The 24,162-nt window shown below is 37.9% G+C and overlaps 1 protein-coding gene across 2 annotated transcripts in view; it reads right to left on the bottom strand.

Moving 5' to 3' along the window:
* The window catches only part of SMYD3 (SET and MYND domain containing 3), a 403,674-nt gene that overhangs the window by 360,002 nt on the left and 19,510 nt on the right, over nucleotides 1-24,162 (bottom strand). For both annotated transcript variants that reach the window (XM_061471119.1, XM_061471118.1), the window contains exon 2: nucleotides 522-585. In XM_061471119.1, coding sequence (XP_061327103.1) covers nucleotides 522-585 — 64 coding nt within the window. The remainder of the gene's footprint in view (nucleotides 1-521; nucleotides 586-24,162) is intronic.

Below are 24,162 nucleotides of genomic sequence, written 5' to 3'. Positions count from 1 at the left end.
ATCACACAACACTGTGTCCAGCCTGTTCCAGCTCTTAGCTGTCCTCAGGGTGAAATAACTTTTCCTTATATCCCATGCAAAGCTCTTTTCTTTCTTCTTAAGCCTGTTGTCCTTCTGCCATACACCACTGTGTAAGGTCTGATTCCATCTTTTTGAAAACCTCCTCAGCCATGCAGTTTTGCCCAAGGCTTCTCTTCTCTGCACATTCTTGACACTTTTTTCCCTTAAAAGAATGGAATATATACTTTGCCATGACAAAAGCAATGCCTGAAATATAAATTTATTATTTTTACTGCAAAATTGACTTAGAGCCTTCAGTCCACAGATGACAAAGCTGAAGTATTATTCCTCCCCTTCTAACCATGCACAGCCAAAAGTAATAAAATACTCAAATAAACCAAGGCAGCATATTTGTACACTCTGTCCGTAACTACAAAATGACAATGCATGGAGACCTTGTAAATAAAATATTCAAATGCCTATTTTTCTCAGCCCTTTAAAGCTGTTATTTTTCATCTTACCTGACAAGATTTACCACAGTATTTAGCAACCTTGCACTGAGAGCATCTGTGCAGATGTTCATTCCTGTTTAGAAAAAAAAAAAAGAAAATTGGTTACAAACACAAATATACCTTCATAATTTTCCCTTTTTCAGAGCTAGCAATTTTCAAATATTCCAAGGGAAAAAAAAAATACCTGAAAAACAAGAGCAGTCTACAATGCTGTTACACAAGAAGAAAGTGTGCATGGTTATGTTCAAAGATAGATTCACAATCCTTTACTCATCTGATTCAGCAATTCTGGGGCCAGTTAGATCAACAGTCAACGTGTCAAACGTGCTTTTTTTTGTTTGTTTCACATAGTTATAACCCTGAGGAGTTTGATTTTGTAGACAGCATTATAATTAGAGCTGTGCAATACAGCCAGTTAATCTGTTATCTACCTTGAGTCTTGTCTTAAGCAAGCAGCACTTTAAGCAAGACCTTGCCGTGGACCTCCAGTTGTGACAGGAAGATCTAACTTCATAACAGAGTCTAATGCTGAACACATCAGCAGAAATTTCTCTTCTAAGAAAATACTTCTGATTGGTGGGAAGTGACACCAAAATAAAAATTCACTGGGGGGAAGGGGAGGAAGGAGAAGGAATAAAAATCCAGTGAAAGCCAGAAGGACAACTACCAGAGCTATACATCACAATCTAAAGGTTAAAAGTGCTTCCTGACTCTAGTACCATTTTCTGATGTTGTCGTAACTTACAGTTATACTAGACTAGCGAAGAAAACAGCACTGAAGTTCTGTAAATTTTTAGACACCAAGAAAATATTAAACGGAAAGCGCACGCACAAAAAATCTTACATCTCAAATACACAAATTTCATTGGGAGATAAATACGTGTCTAACACAGCCCATTTGGAACTGAAACTGCAAGTTTAAGTGATCAGATGAAGGACCTTTCTCTGCAAGATTCCTGGTGTCTGCACATCGGTAGTAGGTGTGCTCTTTCCACTCACACTCCCAACTGACACAACTAAAACACAGTGTAGTTCTCCATCTCTGCTGGCACCAAAAGAAAACTCCTCCTCTGTGATCGGTAATGTAGAGGCTGCAAACACCGAGTCTCAGCAAAACTGCTTTATGATATGACCTCTCTTTTTTCTTTCACTTATGCCACTCAGTTGCCCCCAAATTTTAATGTCTATGAGTGACTTCAGAATGGTAGAACATTCTCCAGAGGCCAGATCTAAAAAACACAGCCCACAAATTTCAATCTACAAATTCTGGATGATGAATTTATCCAACTGATTTCAGCCGTGACACCAAAACTACCAGAAGTAGGGGCAGAACACCAGAAATACTATGAAGCATCCTCTACTACAAACCAAACTCTCCTTTCCCAAAAGTCTCACAAGTGGGAAAGTTATTTTGCTGATATATCAAAGTACTGCTTCAATATATGAATTATTAAAATTAAAAAATAGGTTTTAATTAGTAAAATAACTGTTAGTAATTATTAAAATTAGATTTTTTAAAAATAACTGCTTATGCACCATCTTGGGATTCTTATAAGCATTCAGGGAGTTTCGATAGCTGCATTGGTCAAAGATTAAAGAGAAGCACTATTTACAGATAATTACAAGCAAGTAACAATCTTTTCATTTCTACCCCATAAGAATCTCTGGTTTGTTGCACAATATTTTTTTGACATTCCTACTAACTACCAGGAGAAAAATAAATTAGAAATATTTCAGATATGAGCACGTTTTGCTTGTCCCTTCTTTCACTTTTTACTTGCAAAGCCAGCCCTAGAGACTGGAGAAACTAGCAACTGTTGGATTCCTATAAGCAGAATCTAAAATCTTGTACATGCACAACAGGGTTTTTATTTTAAGGTGCAATGCTCGAGGATGAGTCAGAGTTGGAAACAAGTGTGAAATCTTCAGCTGAGGAGAGCTGCTTCATTTCCAAGGTTGAGCAACAACACTCACTTGAATTGTTCAACCTACTGCAGAATGACTGAGCAAAACCATTTTGAAAGCAGACCTTTTTTGATCCAAATGCCATTTATCAAAACACAGTAGTGAGTTATGACTTTGATAACGGAGCCCTTCCAACTTTATTCACATTCACATTAAAGTACCAAAAGGTTTCAACAGCAACAGGTAAAACACAAATTCCCAAAGCAGAGTAATTATAACTTCCTAGAGCCAGAATTTAAATGAATGAATGCCCATAGCTATTAGAGAAGTCTCTCCTACAGATTTCACACTCTTCCATCAGAAGGCTAGATCTGATAATCTTAATATACTGCTAACATACCTTGGCCCTGTCCACCTTTTAGTATTTTTCAAAGAGATGCTAGGATTTACTGAAATCAGTGGTGTCATCCAGATTATTCATTCTTCCCTTTGTAAAACAATTAGCAGACCTGTTGCCACAAAGCAGCACTCCTCCGGCACGTACCAAAGTCTCAATAAATTGCAGGATTATTTCTTTTGCCTCCTTTGTCCCTAAGGGTTAATGATGCTGCAGCAACAAATGTATACACACACACAAAAATCTAAGAACCATCACACAAAACCTGGATTTTTGCCAAACTGACACTACCAGTCAGACTGCTTGAATAAGGTGACTCCTGGCTGGCAGTGTATAATGAATTAACTACCCATTCATCTTTTGAGGTTTCTTTGAATGACAAGCAGCTGTAGAATGCTTATTACAGAGCTGAAGAGTAAAGTATAGCTACTGATTAAATTCTTACTGTTTCTTCTAATCCTCTCCTCCCTCTCAGGCTAAAAAAATCCCTTTAGATTTACAGCATCTATGAATCTTGCTACATGACATTTTAAATGTAAAACAGCATGATCTAAAACACTTCACCTGAATATAAAGAATTTAAGATTCATCTATTAATATATACAGAATTCATGTATTTTAGAACATTTTAAGAAGTGAGATTATTCCTCTGCTTCGCAATATTTTATTAATGTTATAGATTTTATTGAAACAATTTTAAGGTCACTGTCAAATACTCCTATGCATTTCTCATTACCTGCAAACATCATCTGGACATGATATTAACTTACTCACAAGTTATCTACTGCATCTTGCTTAACTCATGACTAATTTCATGAGTGAGAAAATGCACAGAATTTCACCTAATGCATTCAATAATACTTAAATCTCTGGAAAAAAAGCTGCACTAGAAAAGGAAAGAAAGATGCAGCAATTGAAAATAAATTATTAATTTTCCAATACAGCTTCAACAAGATTTTCCAAACAAGCCAAATCTCTTCTGAAAGAGCAAGCACAAGTGAGGATCTTAGCCTCATCTACATACTACTTCTTCTCATCATTACTGCCTATAAACACCATTCATAGATTAAGCTCTCTCAAAGTGTACTGAGAAGGAAAAAAATGAACATACAGATGGGTGGAGGATGTCCCAAGGGCTTGCTATAGATGGAATTCAAAGGAAAACCTATGAGTTAGGGAAAAAAACTAGTAAGACAGCTCAACTGGAAGTAGCGCACACACCCTCTCAGCAAGACAGCTTTTTTTTCTGTTGGTTTTGTTTAAATTCCTTTTTCTTAAAGGTATGAGGAGACCAGAGTGCCGTATGGAGGCACTGATGATGAGCAGTGAGGCAAAAAAGTCTACGGGAAGCTGCTCCCAAGTATGACAAGCACAGGAGACAGCCTGAAAACACTTGGCTAAAATCCTGAGAACATGCGAAGTCTGAATCACAGAGTGAAGAGGTTGGTAAGGGTTTGCCTGGACTGCCAGGTCCTATCAGAGCCACACCTGCACCCTGACAACATAAAAAACACACACCCGTTTAAAAACACAAAATACTTCTGTTTACCCTGAAAGGGCCTAATGTAATTTGAAAAAACACAACAAAATCCAACCAATACAATTAGGTTACTTAATTTATAATGGAAATGCATCTACACTTCTCTGCTGATTGCAGGCACTTGACCTTCCGCCTTACTCACAAGATTAGAACATTTGATTACCAGACTGTGCTCAACACTCCTTTCTATGCAGTTTATTCACACTTCTGCTTCTGCCACAGCTTGCAGGGGAAAAGGGCAATCTCACATGAATCCCCAACCGCATTTTTGTTGTTGATATTTTCAGTTAATAACCCAGCCCTATAGTGCATGTAACAGAAGAGTGTCTCTTTCACACGCATGTCATGTTGAACTAATTTCCTGAACAAATTCTTAGACCTTTGCAATTCAGGTGAACATGTCAAGTGCATAAAGTCTGCTCAGATTTTCTCAAGTGTGTACATTTCAGACCTGTCACAAACTGAAAGCAATCAATACCTACAATAAGCAAACATGTCATTCATTGGTTTAATAATATGCTTCTGATTCTATTAATAAAGATGTGAATAACAGCCATTTCGCATTTGGTAGATTTGAGAGCATCCATTAAATGCAATTACAACTTACTTTCCTCACATCTCTCCCAGCAGAATAACGCGGTCTAGTAACACAGCTGGTCTCAGCTGTTACCCTGATGCTGACCCACATGAGCACCAGGCACTGTGGGTGCAGGGGCATCTCCAGCATACCAAAAGCCACAGCACAGCTTGGGAGACAAGGATGAAGGGTGCTGGGGTCAGGCAGCAACAACCCCAGGGTGTATGCCTATGCAACATCCCAAACCCCTTCTAAAGCAACAAGCCTGCGCACTCAGCGAGCCATGCCTCTGGTGCCCTGGATGCTGACCTGGGGCAGAATGGTAGGCTCAGGGCTTCCCCTCTTTTCTCCTGCCAGGGCCCTGGACCCATTCTGCAATTGTGGATCAGGTGGCAGAGAAGAAACCATCCTCCATGCACCCCATGACCCATGTCCTCTGAAAAAAGCTGCCAGGTTTTTCTGCCCTGAGGTTATTCTGCACACTGCTCTCGCATTCCACTGGGACCCCCTAGGTCTGGATAAACAAGACTACAACACGTAAGAAGCCTTTGACATCTATACCACTAAAAGTGAGGCCAAAATCTCCCATATTCTACACTTGCACACTTCATTGTATTAAGTATATGGATTCATCTTTTTTAATCTAACAGCAGCACTGGGGAGAAGTAGCTTTCTGAGAGGTAGCAAAAATGACAAATTTTTGAAAGTTAAAAGACATTAACTGCAGCTAGCCATTAATGAATGACCACATTTGCTGCTGGTCTCTGTAGTTCTTGTAACACCCAACCACATATTTAACACCCTGAAACAGAAGAAAAATAAAGATGCAGAAAAAAAACCTTACTGAGAATCTGAAGAATACCTGGTCTGAAAATTGTGAAAAACATTTTCTGACAATTTATGTTGGATTTTTAGGTTTTTTCTTCTACTGGAGCTCACATGAGCCAAAATCAAGGCTGGAAAAACAATAAAAAGACATACAAGGGGAAGATTTTCATTTACTCCCATGTAGACGCTTGTCTTTGTGTTCATGCAGTGATGGTAGCATTGCTAAATTCTTTGCAGTACTTAGAAAAAGACTGGGTTTCAAAAAATTTCCATCACTCACATATGGTGCAAGATTCTTCACTGAAACTGAAGAGTTATCTAGAGCCACAAAGACATAGTTCTCCTTCAGTTAAACCAACTAAAAAAAACAACCCAACATCAATTTTCTGAAACTAAACCCACTAGATATGCAGTATTTATTCTGATACAGCCAAGAACAGAATTATACATCTTTCTAATAAGCTGACAACTCATCAAAAGCTTTAGATGCAGTGGTTTCCAATAAAATCAAGAAAAAACACCCAAAATATGGCTCTCAAACAGGCAAGAAATTTAATCTTTGAATTGTTTGAATTGTACTTCTTTGTACAATAGTTATTTCTGACCCTAACCTATGCAAGGAAATACAAGAAAATCTCCCTACTGAAAACCAAGAAGACTTCAGAAGTAATTTCAGTAGTACAAGGCCCTTTAACTGAAAATGTTGTCCAGAAGCAGCACTGAGCATCTCCCAAAACAGTACTTTTTGCTCTAGAAGACAGACTAGCTTTAGAATAAAACACCTTTTACATTTATGCATGCATATATATGTACATATACAAAATGCATATATATGCACACACACAATCAACATGCACAATGAGTAAAACAAATGCCACCACAACCAAAACCAGCAGTTGTGTAAAAGTACTGTAATTATCCTCCCAGCAAAACTCCTAGCTATCTGCCACTGAGAGCACTGAAGCAGAAACACAGCAAAAGTTGGCTCCCAAAGCACAAGGTAACTACTACAAATTTTCTCCTACAGCTACTTGCCCTGCAAAGCTTCTTTGACACACTTTCCCTCAAATCAAGGCTATCTCCAGTGTTTGCCCGCAGTGGGTATGCCAACATGCCTCTAGCAATTTCAGGCTTAAACAGATTAATTTTGGTCACACAGTATATTCATTCCACCTTGGGATTTTAATCAAAGAAGAAAGCCAAATACTAAGGAAGACTAAAGTTATATTTCACAACAGGAAAAGGTCATCTCTGCTAATTAGAAACATGTAAAACCGCTACATGCAATATTTCTAAACATTCATTTCTAGAACATGTGGTTACAATCCAATGAAGCCAAGTATAATAAAGCATCCCATCTTTCACTTTTCCCTATAAAACTGATGAATGCATTGTTCATTAATCTGCTATATGTCCAAGACTTTTTTTTTTCTTTGACCCATAAGTCAACATTCCACAGAAAGGAAGTTATTAGTCTAAAATATCATGCTGCTGCTGTAAATATTTACATCCTGCTAGTATTACCTCCTGGATCATATGGACCTATGATTTCCAGTGAAATATAAATCCCTCTGACCCTCTCAGAGAGGAGTATCTTCATCAGCTGTTTTCTTTTTAGCTCTTTTCCCTTCTTGACCATTTTTTAGGACACTAGTTTTTTAGAGGTCCTACAATGTTTGTTTACTTGCTTTTATGCTTCCAAACATGAAAAGTTAGACCCAAAAGTCCTTTCATTCCCTATGGAATACATTTGGAAAGTGCTGAACAAAAATTAAAATATTTCAGGCAACAAAGTTGGAGAGACATGGGAATAGAGCTGGGCTTAGAATATATCGTGGTGCATTTTGTCTCATAGACATAGAATTTGGTAAAGGTGTACATCAAGTTAACCCTTCAATTTCACCTGCTTAGGCCTTGTGTTCAGATCACACCTGAGTTAAGATGACTGGAACAGCATAGTCAATTCTGCCTACATATAAGCTGAAGAACTCACAAAGCTAGAAAACAGGAGTGAAACGCAGGAAAAAGTGTATTTATATCAAATAGCAGAGAGGGCTGAAGACACAGAGAAACAGATTCACACATAGACTGGTACACAGCCCAGAGAAACAGCTTATTTCCGCTTTGCTCAGGTTTAATCTGATACTGAGAGGTCTTGCAAGATATCCAAAGCATTCTTGTCATTAACTAGATGCTCATAAAATCCAGCTGAAGACTTCTGCATTAGAAGAATGTGAAAATATTCTTGACAACAGTGCCTCTATTTCCTGCCTCCAGCCGTCCAATCCAGAGGTGGGCAGCTTTCTGCTGTACTTGCTCCTCTTGGGGTACACTTTAAACTCATAGAAGTTTCCCTCAGCATTTTTGACACCAAGTCTAAGCTTCACCCCTTTGAAATGCAGGCTACTTCTGACTATACCACTATTCACTCTCCTAAATTATTCTACACAATTGTGAAACATTGAGGAAACCTGTGGGTCTGTTTTAGCAGACCTACAAACACCCGTAATAAATTTACAAATACCTGCCTAACCAGTTCTCTCTCAGTTTAGCTGGAAGGAGAGCCTTTTAAATTACCATTAGCAGATACCTTCAAACCTTATTTTAAACATGTTTTCCTTCAAATCTTCTATATTTCATCAGTTCTTTTCCTGTCATTTTCTTATCTCCAGCCTTGCAGGCATTTTAGTTTCTTGTCACTGTTCATATTTTTTCCCTAATTTTCCCTGTGTTTTAACACCTTTCCTGTTTGAGACTCTCTTTCCCCTTTCCTAGTTTATAAAGGCCTTGGTTTTTCACTCAGAGAAAGTCTCACTTTGTTCCCCATCAGCTCCAAAAGTTTTTTAGCTCCCAGTAATTTCTGGCCAAGTACAAAACAAAATATGGTTTGGAAATAGCTAAAAATAGCAGACATTTATACATAAAGCACAGTGCCAAATACCCTTACTGAATGATGATTTTTCATCTTACACTCTTTGCAGCAATTTTCATTTCATATCAGGGTGATCACATTCAAGGAACTTGATCTGAGAACATTTTACAGATTTTCTTTCTAGCAAGTGCTTAAATAAAATCTGTTGTGTCACATCTCTCCCTTCTCTCTCCGACAAATTCTGGAAGTCAATACAGAAGGGATGACTACTTCCCTTCAGCCTCCATCCTTTATGTATCCCTGAAAGGTGGATTGTGTGGGTCCCACTCTAAAGCTTAATTTTGGAGACATTCACCAATAAGGATGAAGGTATTTCATGTTAGCACTGGGACAGCAATGCTACATAGAAATTACTAAGAAAAAATGCAGAATATAAATATTTATTATTGACTTCTATATGGCAGTTAAAGCCAAATTGTTATTTTCATTCCAGCTGCTTTGCACCTTTAGTGATGGAAAGCAAGATCTTCAAGCAGGACTTAACATATAATAGCTTAAATTTAAGGTTAAGCCTTAAAGCTGCCCTAAAGTCCACTTATAATGCCAGATTAATTGAAAGAAATCTTACAATAAAAATGCAGTCAGTAAAATTTTCACATCTCAAACCGTGAACTACTTGAGCTTAAATATTTATTGGAGCCTCCATCTTCTTCTCAAAGAACTTTGTAAGAAACTCCTTCAAATGTCCCCAAACTCAGCCTCAATCACTGCAGGCAGAGTGCCGTTGGGAAAGCAGGGGCAGTGCACACTGCTGCCCAGGAAAGCAGTAAGCAGCTGGGCATCTAACAGAGCAAAGGTCCACGCTGCTGCATGGCTTGCAGAACACCACCGAAACTGCAGAAAGCAATGAGGGTATGCAAAACAATAAGCACTCCCATAGTACACATGCAGTAAAGACAGATTGCTTTCAAGGCCTCTGCTAAGTATTCCACTGTAATGAGCACTAAAACACCAATACTGAGCTGTGTGGTGGTATGTGCTCACCTCTTGCTTGCTTCCTCACCCCTTTCATTTGGTGTCAATGCCCCCACTAAAACAGGACAAGGTCCTGAACCCATTTCTTGCTCAGTATTCTAAATTTAAGACAGTTACAGCCATTGTGAAGCTGGTCAAGGTGCTGCCACTATTGATCTTTGAAAGCTTCTGAAGGACTGGAGCCTTCCCACTCCCAAAATAAAGAGCCAAGGAAAGCCATAAATCAGTTCCTCATCAGCTAATACTTACTCTCTGTACTCTGGTGACATCCGATGGCTAAAAGCGTAATACATGTTTCTTCAATTTCATAAACAGTTTACAACTTAGTAAAGAAGCAAAATGAGTCAAAAGAAATGTCTCTATACCTACAGTGACACTTACATATTTTCAGAATAAATGGTTATAATTTGAGAGCCGAGAACACGAGTGTCAATTTGCCTCAGTTCACTTCCCACCAATTCTATGTATCAATCAGTAAGCAAACCCTTTAGGCCCTTCACAGTTTCCAAATTTGTCCATTTCCAACAGAAAGGTCTGTAAAAAGAAAATGGCCTAATTCAGAAATGCATATTAGAACTCTGTCATCACTACCTTCAGAACAAGCTTTCCTGCTGAACAATTTTGACCAGGAAGGCATCTAACCCTGGGAATAACCCTGAAAATTTTAGCATCGCCGACATGCTTGAAGATATGCACATGGTTAGACATACCTGCAAATGGCAGCCCTCTCTCACAAACTAGTTCTGCTGTTATGCTGTTAGCACTGCTGCATTTCTAACTGTAGTCCATAACTTCACAAAAGATACTTATCCTAATTAAGTAAGGTTCTGAATAATTTAGTGTTTCCCAGAAACTACTTCTTATTTTAGGGAGGGAACACAGATAATCAGATAATACTTGCAAAAAAAAAAAGGAAAAAAACTAATAAATTCTTTTGGAAATTTAAAAATTGAGATGAAACATGGGCAACTTCCAGAATTCAAATAATTCTTGAACTAATTCCGTTAAATCTTAAGTTTTTAATAAAAAATCCCATGTATTTTTAAATGAAGCCTTCTCTATTCCTATCTCAGTTTATCACTACATTTATCACTGTTATTACTATAACAGTGTTGCATTAACATAAGAAACAACCAAGTGCTTTTTAAAAATCTGAAGTTATTATTTTCATTAATGGAATCTATTTCTTAAGTAATGGGAATTCCAACATACAACGTGCTTCCTCACACTTAGCTACTGGTTCTCATTTTTTTCTTCCAACAACATTCCATAGCAAATGGTGAAAGAAAGAGAAGCTGCCAAGTCATAGTACCTGTTGTAAGATGACTTTCTACCTTCTGTTGACTTGTCCCAGTCACATCACATCGGTGCACGCATTTCCATTTCAAAAATTGCCCCTCATATTGAAGAAACTTCAAAGAGGCATAGACACTGTAAGAAGGTTTGAAATAATGTGGAGAATCACAAACTGATATGGATTGGCCATGGATTTTGTACAATTATCCAGTTAAAATTGTTTTTTATGTTCCAGAAAATACTGCTTTTACATCACTATAAGTCTTCAGTTAAATCTCATTTTGTCCATGGCCAGGAAACATGGGCCTTTAATCATCATACTGTAGCTTCAGTGATGGGTCATAACTGAAATCAGATTATTTGTTTCAGTTCAACAACCATGGAATGAGACTTTGAAGAGCACAGAACAAGAAAATGAGAAATACGTTATTCTATTTGCAAAGGAAGAAAGTGGAGGTTTATTGTGATGGACAAACACTGGGAGAAAGCATGAGCTTTTGTTAATGTATGCCAGTCTTGATATGGCTTATAGGTATCAGTAGAAGTTAAGTAATCAATGGCAATGCTCAGCTTTGCAGAATAAAAGAAATGCCAGCAGCACATGCTTGAAAAACATGAGCCTCTGGTAATTTCTAAAGTCAACCATGTCCCAAATCAATGAACTGAAAATGCCTGTGAGCAATTTACCATTTTGCAGAAACTTCACTCTCATTAACATTACAAAATAAAAAGATTTTTTTAAGTGTGCGCATATACATGTATAAATTTTTATCCATACATACAGTTGCTTTGGTTTTCTTATTCCTGTTCTGAACTCTTCATTTCATATTTCCTACTTCCTCCTATGTCTCATGAAAACGTTATTAATTCATCCCCTTTTCTGAGTATCTACCACCACCCCTGCAGTAACATAATGAAACTCAAAAGAGGTCCCTCTCAGCTCAGGCACCTGCCCCCTTTGACAGCTCTGCTGGCACACACACGAGTGGCTCGTTCATGTTGAAATGCTGTTACAGTATCAGAATGATCTATATAAATCCTACATGTAGCTTATTTTGCTGCCTGAATGATGGTTTCCATTCAAACTCTATATCCAAATCAGACTGGCATTATAAATGGAGGGAGAGAAAAGTATTCTACTGTGCAGGCTTCACTCAAAAAACATTACAGGACACAAACTTTTAGTAGCTCACATTAATTCCCCACTGATGTTGCACAACTGCAGTAGATACTTAAGTTAAAGCTGATGTGAGCATTTCTTATAAAAACAACACATGCATTGCCCATAAATGAGAGATGCAAAGAAAGTATTCCTCTGCCAGCTGAAAGAACAAGCACCTTGAAGACCACAAGGCAAATACACCTGACCTCTGTCATTCTGGTTGCTTAGGCTCCGCAGGAAATACTTGCTGAAGTAGGTATTTTTTGAAGGTCTGAGCAGAAAAAGCAAAGTTGAATTGTCAGTATAAACAGTAGGAGATGCAGGTTTAGTTTTGGGTTTGGGGATTTTTGTTTGGCTTCATTTAACTAAGAGGCTGGCATCTCTGCTTAAATTGGGGTCATTCTCAAATAGTATGTGGATTCCAGCCTCTGATTAATTTTACATAAATCATTAAAACTGCTAAAAGAATCCAAATCCCACCTACAATTTAAGCTGAATGTAAGAACTACACATAAAAAGACTCCATATCCTTTCGGTGGGACTCCTCAAAACCTGAATACACCATCTGAAGAAGAGATCTGCTACTTCTCAGTGAACACAGCTAAGGGAACAATGCTCTGTCATCTACAAAAGCTACTTATACTACTAAAATACCTGTCTGAAGAAAACAAACTCTTTTTCATTTATGCTGCTGTTTGTGGAAACCACCTCTGCTAACACAAAATAAAAGTGATAAAAACATTCCAACATAGGAAGGCAAAAAATAATGACAAAAAGGTGAATAACACCTTTAACCCACCACAATGCAGCAACCTATTACCATGGCAAAATTCCATTTTGGAGAAGAGATTTCTTGACAGCCAGTTGCACCAGACCATGGAACAAAATTCCTATCAGCCAAGGAACCACTCAGATTTTTACTTCAAAATCTAACCTCGAGATGATCCATACTGTTTGGGGTTATTTAAAAGTTGTGTATTAACATAAATGCATGTGTAGTGCTACTGGTATGATGGCTTCCACACTGAACAGCTCATATATAACGTTTGTTTGTTCAGAGCTGTCAATTAGAAAAGTTATGTACTTCAGTTAAGCTGTGATCTCACATAGAAATAATTCTTGTTCTCCTCTTAAAAGCACATTGATTTTACAATCTGTTAACTAGGTATTCCAGTTGTTCTAAAACAACCTCACTCAGGGGGCTGAGTAGTATCATCCCCTCTGCTGTGCATGAATGTTACTGAACTCAGGTACATACATGCTGGTTACGTGGAAATTAACCAAAATTTGGTTATCTTCACATCAGTAACCCCAGGATATTGTAGAAATTCTTCCCAACAGACAGAAATTTCACAAAACCCGAAAAGCCCACATTTATGTTATGTGTGTGTATACGTGTGTGTGCGTATGCACCAGATGTTTCCAAACTAAGCCACTTTAAATTAGGAGAATATACGTAAAACACTGACACAGAATAATTTGCCAATTTAGGACCATATGTCTGCACTTCATATAAAGCTGTGTTTTCATCCAATTTGATAAAAAGTTCCCAGCATGATACTAGGTCATTGCACTGCTGAAGATGAAGCCTTCTGAGGGAGCAAAAAACCCAAGGCTCTGACCACAGCCTTGATTTAAAAAAAAAAAAAAAAAAAAAAAAAAAAAAAACAACTCTACAAGTTTGGGCTTTTCTTTGGGTTTTATTGGCCAAAACCAACCAACCAAGAAAACAAAACAAAAAAACCTTGACATGATAGGCCAAGAACTGGTGGATGCACACACACACAAACAAAGTCTTTGGAAATTATTTTTCTGCATTTCTCATCCTAAACTATAGGTTATGTGAACAGCAGCAGCGTCTCAGCCTGTAGGAGAAGGCAGTGAAAGAGAAATTTCTTAACCTACCTGACTGGGAAACTGCAAAGTTTGTATTTGTAATGACCTTTAAAAGCCCTGGGTGGAAAACCAGATTAGTGCATGTTTGGTATTAATCGTTCTTGTAAAACTCATGAACCCTGAAAATGTCTCTGAACATTTTAAGATAAAATATGGACTGAGCTTCCAATACTAATTTGTGTTGGCAATGATCAAGACAGAATTACAAACAGATGTTCTAGGTCTGTCTGAAAAATGAAGGGATTTGAGGATAAAAGTCTTCTGAACGATTAATGATCTTGCCAAAATAAATAAATATGCAGTCATCTGCTAAAACTAAATATATATAAACACACAGCCCCAAAACAAAGTATATATCCTATGAAAATACCAAACAGATTAATAAGCTAGGCAGTGCCAAGACAATTGTTTTAGGACACTAAAAGAATATGTTACAATTCTCTTTTAGAGTGAAAATACGATATACTTAATAGTACCATCACATATTAAACACTTGGGGGGGAAAAAAGAACCACTAAGACTTGGACTCTGTGAAATACTTAAGAATGAATGACTCTCAAAATCAGAGCCTTAGCTAAGAATAAAAACAGATAAAGATTACCAATTTATTAACACTTTTACGGGGCTTTAGAAGGTGCTTTTATATTCACAGGGACACTGAGTTTGAAAAGACAATGAGGTTTTTAAAAAATAAGAGGAAGTGCAAATATTTTAGAATTCTGGCAAGAGAAAGCAAATCCTAAATGCAGTACATCATTACATTTAATTTGTGAAGTATTAAAATAACATATTCAGTGTACCCTAAACTAATTGCAAACAGACAAATTGGCAGGATAAAGCGTCCCACCATCCCATAATGTTTTCAACATCTTATCATAAACATAAACATCTTATAATATTTAACTGGAATTCTCACAAAGACATAAACCAAAAAGTGGCTTAAGTCCATTTTTGCACTGGATTTGTGTGTTTTTCAAAAGGAGTTGCTCATTCCTGGATCTCTTCTGCTCACAATTTGTTCATTCTGTGTAATTACTAAGAAATAGAACAACTCTCATAGCTATGACTTGAAGAAACCAATTAAGTTTCTAAATATTTATTTAAGATTAAAACCATTCAAGCACTGTTTCTAAAATGACAAATATTCTATTGATGAGAGCATACTTGGGATACATAAATCAAAAACATTTACACACTAGCATTTGTGTGTAAACCCCTGGAAACCACTGCATCCCACATCCTGCCCAAAGCAGGGCTAACTTCAGAGGCTGATCAGGTACAACATGTCAGATGTTCTCCTGAAATGTAAGCACTACTGCAAATCTCACAATCATCAACTTGCTGGTCTTGTACATGTATTCATCCATCCCTCTCCGATGAGTCCAAACTATATATTTGTACTGGTGAGCAGCTACCATGAGCAGAGCCACTGATTCCTTTTGGTGACATCCAGAAGCTGACATTCAAATTGCCATCACATCATCCAGCAACAAGTATAGAGAATCAAGGGCGAGTACAGAGGAACAGAACAGATCTCTTGTTAGAGCTACTGGAAGAGGTCATTATTTAGCATCAATAAGCATAGGTCATATCTATTATCTGAAAATCCAGTTCTTTCAATCTGTCTGAAGACTCAATAAAAGAACACTGTATCAAGTATATACCAGATATTTTCACTGTCTCCTTCCACACAACAAAAGAAAAAAAGAAAAAGAAAAAAGCAAAAAGCAGCAGAAGAAAAAAGCCCTTTATGTACCCACATATTCAAGAACTTTATTGTCGGGGAGTAGCAGATAGAAAAAGTGGTAACTGGCAGCACATACAGCCCTTGTTATAAAAAAAAAAAATAAAATACAAAACTAACGAACGTATTTACTCAAAAAAATACTCTGGTATCCATATATAGCAGTGATTATGCAATTTTTTTATTATATAGACAGGAAGCTTACTACATTTGGAACAAAAACCCAAAATGCATGCAATAACCCACTGGGTACAAAACTCAAGAAATGCTAACAACAGATCCATTACCCAGCATTTAATGACTACAAAAACCCTGCTGAAAAATAAAGCAGTTCTTCATCTGCTGAAATGATTTAGCAGGTCCATCTGAAAGAGGATGGGACATCCATATATGATAACCTTGTGAGCTTGTAGCAGAGACTCCTCCATCCATCATACCAAGAGGAAAGAAAAGGTTATACAGGTTAATAGATGCAAAATATCCATGATTGAGTTCTGTATTTCATTACACACAGAGTATCTTCTGATAATCACTGAGCTGTTGGAAAGTTTGTATGAATCAATGCTTTCTTCACATTCAAGATCGAAAACTGCAAAGACAAATTATAATTATATAAATCATTGCTAGAGTACATAATGCTATGACAGTATGTGTTTACCATAACAAGCAGAGAGCAAACATAGCATTAACTATAGAGGCTCAAATGTCAGTGACAGCTCAAACACAAGATGTAACCTCAAAACTTACATTCTCACATTAAAAGGAATATTTTCTGATACAATATTTGCAATTATGCAAGACAGCTTTCTGCCCAAACTCTCATCCTCACCTCACTTTGGCAGGGGGGATAGAGGCTGGAGGACCTATGAGGAATTCTTTATTTTCCCTCCTGCAGCTGAGCTCTTACAGGTTTGATACTTCTATAGGTCAGGGTTTCCATGCACAGAGCAAACAAACCTCTACAGGTTTTAAACCAAACAGGTTTAAATGAATTTCACTCACTTCAGTGTTCTGAGTTCTTTGCAACTGGTTATCTTCCACAAACTGGAAGAGGCAATAGATCAGCATCTTGAATTCTTTAAAATTTTTAAGTACTGTGGCATTGGTGCCAATTCTGAACTCACATTAACAGTAAGGGTTCATCTTTTACTTATTTGGGCAGCAACAAAGCAGAGAATGAGACAAGAAACCAGGTAAAAATGCTAAGCAGACAGCAAGAAATGAGGCAAAGGAGACAGCAAAACCATGCAACCTTCGAAAATCCAAGCTCAAAAAAGCCTGGGGGCAGTGATTTTGGGGAAGAGCCACCGCCATCCATTGCCCACCCTGGCAGCAGACCAGCATTCACAGAGAAAGGAGACCTGAATAGCCCTGGAACAAGGGCACCTGCAGCCCTCTGCCTTTCAGCACTGTTTAGCGTGCAAATACCAGAAGAAATGCACACGGCAGCACACATGAAAGCACGCACCCTGCTCACTGAGGCCATGCTGCCTCTCTGATTTCCACAGGAGCAATTCAGTGCCCTTCTATATTTCTCTTGCTACCACTACTGCCACATAATCCTTGTATGTGCTCGAAGCTTCAGTGAGCTCAAACACCGACAATATCACCAAGCCTTGCCTGTGGCACTGGCATTTACATAGGAGGCAGCCAGAATGTACCTAGTGCTACACAGGGAATTGCTTTAAAGGAAGACAAGTGTAGCTAACCAGTGAAGGTCTGAAACTTAATGGAAGACAAACTCTAAAATAGACACTCCCAAGTGACAGTAGTAAAACAGACGCAGTCTTTTTAGGCATTTTATCTCATCTCATTTGCATGTTATCCCATGATGTACTTTAATGAAATTTGGCAAGAAAATCTTCCAGCAAAATAACAGTTGAGCTGTGTTTGCATGCCCCGCAGGAGTCACACAAAGACCAATGCTCTTACTAATGTATATAAATGACTGCCTGAAGGTTGCACAGATGCTCCGCTATGCATCTGCAGTGATGATGTGGTCATTTTGAAAAGCCCTTTCCCAATCTGTTACAGAATACCTGTTTCTAGTTTCCTGACTTGGGGAATAAGCTTCATCATCAAATGGCTTACTGATAATTGCCTCATGTTCAATCTGTTATGAATAAAATGCATGATATTCCTGCCTCAAGTTGAGGAACAGTTGCACATAAAGCAGTTGGAGAACTGACAGTAGCATTTAGGTAGATGATAAACATGGCAATTTAATGCACTTTAGAGCTTGCACTTTGGTTCTTCTACACAAGTCATGTGGCTTTTAACAACTGATAAATTTTCCCTTCCACCGTGGCTCCAACCACACTGCCTATGAGCACTAATTACGGAGTAATCAATGTTAGCCCGTACTCCTTGCTAAATGGTTTACAAAGAATGAATAATAAAAGCCTACTGCAAATGGAAACAGATTACCTTATTTTCATAGATTCTGGGTCTGTATTCAAGTATTTACTATCAAAGACAGCAAGAATTAATCCACAGTAAAATTTCTTTGCTCTCTCTAGTCAGACAAAAGAGAACTGGACATTTACTGCTTATGCATACAAGGTTGAATGCAAGAGCTGTCAAAGACAACCTTGATCTAGCGGCCAGATGACTAATGATCATAAACAATAAAAAGACAATTTAAAATTTAAGGTCACTAGGGCAGGGAATTGTTGCCCATATTGCAAAATTGTTTCTTTTGCATACAATGCTTTCCCATAGTCCAGAAGCCAAAAATGTCACCTGACACACACAAAGCTGCAACAACACAGAATGTTACAGCGAACCATAATACTGACCGTGTCTAGGCAAGTATTTAATACTTTGGTTTTTAAAGAATCTTTTTGCTTAGTCTGAAAATCACAAAAGCTGTTAAAAATATGCCAGAAGCATCAGAGAAAAATTTGGTACAGTTTTACTGGAAGAAAAAGGAAAATTTTAAATTAAAAAGCTCTTTTAAAATACAGTACTGCTGGAAAATGCTAGAGATGCTCTATGGTGTATTGTGAATATGAGAAACAGTATTTATTGTGGCAGAATTCAGTCTTATGAGTGCACTCACATTATTTAATAGTCTTTCCTGGTTTGCTTCTTGGCTTTTTTGAAGTCTTCATTATAACTCTCAGAGCTTCGTACACTCAGGAGCTTCTGAAAACAAAAATCTATCCAAAATGAAACTTTTTCAGGATATTTCATCATTTAGTTAATGATGAATAGGAGAACAAAAAAAAATGTTGTTGATGCTTTAATAATTATTGGGTCACTCAGTCTGGAAGAAGCAAAATTTTGTGAGTACAATCACTGCAAAAGGAGGAAACAGTACAAAGTATGAAACAGCATTTCAGTTGCTTCTGGTCATTTTGAAGCTGCCTATGCTATACATCCACTAAATTGTAATGTTGACTGTGAGCTGCGAGTGCCAAATGCAGATGCAATGTTACAGCGACTGGACAGCCGCTGGACATGAGAAAGGCTACTGAAAGTCAATGAAAAGGTCTAATCCCATATGCTGAATACCAGCTTTAACAGGATTTGCCCAAGTAACAGGAGGAGCATTGCTGCAACAAGTACCCCAGCCCAGGGTGATGTACTTTATCAACAGCTTGGCTGCCTTACGGACACTGACTTGCCAGGAGAGCCTGAGCACTAGCAATACCAGGGGCATTCATTGGCTTTGCTCGGTGGGGACAGTGGCTTGGACAGGCAGGGCTCCACGGGTTCAGTCTCTTCCTCATGTTCCCTGTCACTGCACTTGATAGGTGACAACTCTTGGGAGTTACTGCTAGCAGTAACTCCCTTGTGCTGTGCCCTCAGGTCTGGAAGCCTGGACCTCACATGTCATTGCGCTTTAAGAGCTACAAACCTTAATGCAAGGCCAAGAACAGATTTACAGATTTTTAAGCCTCTAAACCATACAAATTTGTTTCAAAGAGCAAACAGAAAGATTATACCATGAATGTCACACAATGTTACAGTACACCTCATCAATTTCTCAGTCTGCCACTCTTTTATCTTAAAATTGGAAGGGAGGTGAAGAAATAATGAGTCTCTTCAAACAACCCTGGTAAATACAAATACGACTTTTATTGCTTCCTGCACTGCTCATTTCAATGCTCTGTGTTACCATGTCTGCCAATACCATTTAAGCAGCACTGGGTATCAAAAAGCTTTAAGGAAAGGCTCAGACCTGGCCCTCAGGCCACAGCAAGTTGCCACAAAAGAGACTGATATGAAGGGGCACCAGACTGCATAGGCATCACGGCTCAGAGCTATGGGCATCATGGCTCAGAGCTACAGGCATCTCCCTAATGAAGGGGACAGTCATGCAGAAACAAAACAGAAACCACCATTCTGGTGCAGCAAAAGTACCACCTGCCCTTCTGTGTTCACTCAACGAATAAGCAGAAACTGGTCTCAGGCAGAAGGACTGAACTCCACCAGTGTGGTTTTGAAAGGGTGCCCAGGTTTTTATTGTGCACACAATTCAGACAACTTTCCCATCTGTCTGTCTATGCACTCAAGCACACCTCAGCATTTGCTGGCAAGGTCCTCCTCAGGGCCAGGATTCAGAAGTACTACTCCCAGGTGGGAGAGGGATGGTTCAGCTGCCTTAATTATGAAAGAGGTTGTCCTGGCAGACTATTTTTCATCTACAGAGGTTTGGTTTCGCTTTGATCATCTTTGATTATTTTTAATTGTTTTGTTGTTGCTGTTTTTTCCTGTACAGTTTCCTTCAAACGTATGTGTAGATTTGGATTTCACAGAAGCTGATGAAGAGACAACAACTGCAGGTGATAAAGCCCAAACTTCTGTCAGGAAAATAAATGTTGATGACTATCTTGTAGAGGACAGGAATGATTTGCAACTAAACTGAGCTCTGAATGCAACTAAATTAAGCACCCAGCTGCTATATAAAACCTGTCTCAGAATAATTATATTCCTACTCCAAAAAGCACAGAAAATGATTACTTGAACATACATCCAGATGCAAAAGTGACAGAAGTTACTTTATATCTTCGAGTATTTTTTAATATTCAGTATTTTAATGTATACACATACCAGAATCTCTCAAATATTTACCATCCAACCATTCTTGGCTAGAAATACTTTATATATATAAAAGCTATAAAAACAATTTAAAAGGCAATCTGTTAAAGTTTCCATTAAAAATGGTGCACAATGCCTAATTTTCCTGCCTATCTACCCATCTAAACACAAGACCGACGAGATAACATTGGCTCAAAACACAAACACTAAGTAAGACACGTTATCATCGCACTTGTAAATTTAGAGTGAATGGGTTCAACATGAGTTATACTGTAGAGTAAAAAACTATATGTTGTTTTCTATTTTTGCCATAAGGATTGTTACTACAGTAATTTTCTAGCCATGGAAATATTTTCATTTGTAAATATTAATTGCAGGCAGCTAAGGCAAACAGTCCCAAAATAAACTGGCAATCATTTTTTTAACCCTTCAAAAAAAATTCAACAGATTCAAGGTATATCCCTTCAAGGGATATAGCTGTTGCTGGAAACTTGATTTTTTTTCTCTGTTTACCAAAAATGCTTCAGTCATAGGGTAATTTTGTTCAAAAATAACACACCCACCCAGACATGAATATGCATGTTCAGTTTCTTCTCAGGGATTTTTTTGTCCTCTTTCTAGGTGCCATGTGCAGCAGCCCAGCCAACCAATTAAAGGTTTAAAATGGCCTTTGGCAAACACATGACTTTTGGGTTTTATAAAACGGTGATAATATTAAGAACAAATACATTGACTATGAACTACACCCTTGAAAGCAAAAATAAAGTCTCTGGTAATTAACACCTAATTCACTTTTTGGAAGAATTACCTGTGAACTTAAAATCACCTTGAAGCTTATAAATGTCATGTAGGATTGTTTGTACCATAAAACCTATCTAACAAGGGCAAAGTGCATGGTGACCACTGTTGAATTAATTGTTCAATCAAGAATCAGTAAGTAAAAGGCATTAGCTCTGTTATGCTCCATTGCACACCGTTACTTCTTTGATAACTGCCCCGTGGGAGTTTATGGATCCTACATGACCCCTGTCAAAACTCAATTGACTTCTTCCCTGCAAATTCTATTAGAATTGGTCCCTGCATCACTGCCCACAATAATCAAGAGCAGAGCATTTGATCTAAGAATAAGCATTTTGTTTTCGTCTAACTCAACAGAATGTAAAATAGATGAGGTTGGGATGGCTGTTTAAAAAAAAAAAAAGAAAAAAGGTCAACTGCATCCCATTCTATACCACAAATAAAAAATAAAAAGAAGACTTACATCTCATTCTCAGGAATGTTTACACTTATGGAAAACAGAAGGGCAAGATAACTCAAAGCGCAAGAGATAAGCAGACTACATCAAAACATAAAAACTTTCAATCTTCGCTAGCTGAAGTGCACTTTGGGAACTATTCGAAGCCATGCAAAGATAATCAGATTTCAAACAGTAAAATACTTTAAACACTTGAACTAGATGCAAACCCAGAAGCTCTGGAGGCATTAAGCAGCCAATATAGTACCAATCACAGGAACAGTGTACCTGCAATGCACAAGTTAGAAAAACTCCAACACAACTGACATAACTGAACTGACATTAAGAGCAGAGGCTTCCCGACTTTACGATCCCGACAGCAAAACTCCTCTGCTGGTTTGCTTTAAATGGATAAATCCCTCCAGTAAATGCATCAGCATTAGTAAATGCATTAGCATTTACTAATTTACTAATTTATGATGTTAAATTCAAACAGAATTGTAACCAGAGAGCAACCAGAGAGGAAGGTTATAGAAAAGTCCACACAGCTCATTAACAATCTTTACTGATATCATCCTGATCACTAGAAGTCAGGATGCATCCCTCAACCCGGCTTGCCTCACTGTAGCTTTATGAATTCAAAATTCGTCTCTCTAAATCAAATCAATCTAAAACTTGAAGACAGCAAAAGTTAAAAACACACACTGGTTTCCAGAAAGCCACATATTCACTGCCAGTTCTTCTTTAAGAAGAAACCTGATGGGTTTATAGCCAAAATTTGCAGTATCTATATGAACGTAAGCCCACCCACCCAAAGAATTTAACATTTAGCCTTCCCTCAGTGCACAGATGCTTAACTGCAAAAAAGATCTTGGAAATTCTGACCAGATCAGCTAGTTACCGTTCTTTGGCTACCTGCATTGAAAGTGCTGCTCTTGAAATACTTTATTGGACAACAATCTTCTCTTCCCCTGCTCTCCCTCACAATAAACAACCTGTACAGGCATTCGCAGCTCACCAGTCCAAGTTACATGCACCATCCATCACAGCAAAGCTGCAGCACACATGGTCAATTAGACAGTTGGCCAGCATACTGTGCCACCCCGCTCAAGGTAGACAACACGCATGCCTCCAGGCAAATTTCTCCACCTAATGCTTCATCTCAGCAATTTCAAATTGCGCATCCTAACAGCTCTGCATTACACAGAGGAGCTTATCACGCCCTGCGCCTGGCAGGATACGCCTTCAAATGGTAGCACTGCATTTCCTTCTGCAAACTTAATTAACAAAGCAGATGTATGTGTTCCAAAATGCAAGTCATATTCTAAGAAAAATACCTAGGAAAAAACCTCATTACAAAATCTAAATCAAAGCATAAGGGCCCTAAATTAAGGAAGGATTTAAGAAAATCCCCATGCTGGCATGAATTTCAATCTGTGTAAGATACAGTTATTGAGACCAACTGAGAGTAAGATTAGAACAGGAAAATAAGTCAAGACTTGCATATTTGGGCATTTTCAAATTGCTTTAAGTACCACAGATAGACCATTCTCAAAGAATGCCTGCAGCAGACATCTGCCATACATGGAAGACAAACAAACAAAACACCAACTTGGATTTTTATTTTAAATCTGCCTCGCAGAGAATACTTACGTGGGCTTATTAATCACACTTACAAAATAAACTGTTACCAAGCCTGTGACACACAAAATATTTAATACATATGCAAATCTTACTTTGCCCAAAATAAAATATAAGTCTCCTGAAAATAAGCTGAGACCGTATGGCAGGAAAAACTACCCAGTGTCTACATATGACTGTCATTACACCATTACATTACACTTGTCATTACAATCTTTAAAATAATATAGAGATATTTTAGACTGCCTATGAATCTTGGAATTGCATCCATTTACTTGGGAGACCTTAACACTATGATGGTAGCAGTTGTGGGATACCGAGAATGAGTCTGTCAAAATTTCTCTCTTATAGTGACTACTCTATTTTAAAGACTCTAAAGAGTGGTTACAAGTTTAAACCTCCCTTTCAAGGAAAAAAAATCCTGCTTCAGTGTAAGAACTCTAGATATTTCACCTCGATTAGAAAGTCAATCATTAT

This window comes from Pezoporus flaviventris, unplaced genomic scaffold (genome assembly GCF_033815535.1).
Source record: "Pezoporus flaviventris isolate CSIRO_AGI_PZ_B2104156 unplaced genomic scaffold, CSIRO_AGI_Pfla_v1 ptg000066l, whole genome shotgun sequence".
NCBI lineage: Eukaryota > Metazoa > Chordata > Aves > Psittaciformes > Psittacidae > Pezoporus > Pezoporus flaviventris.
This window is presented reverse-complemented; position numbering and strand designations above follow the sequence as displayed.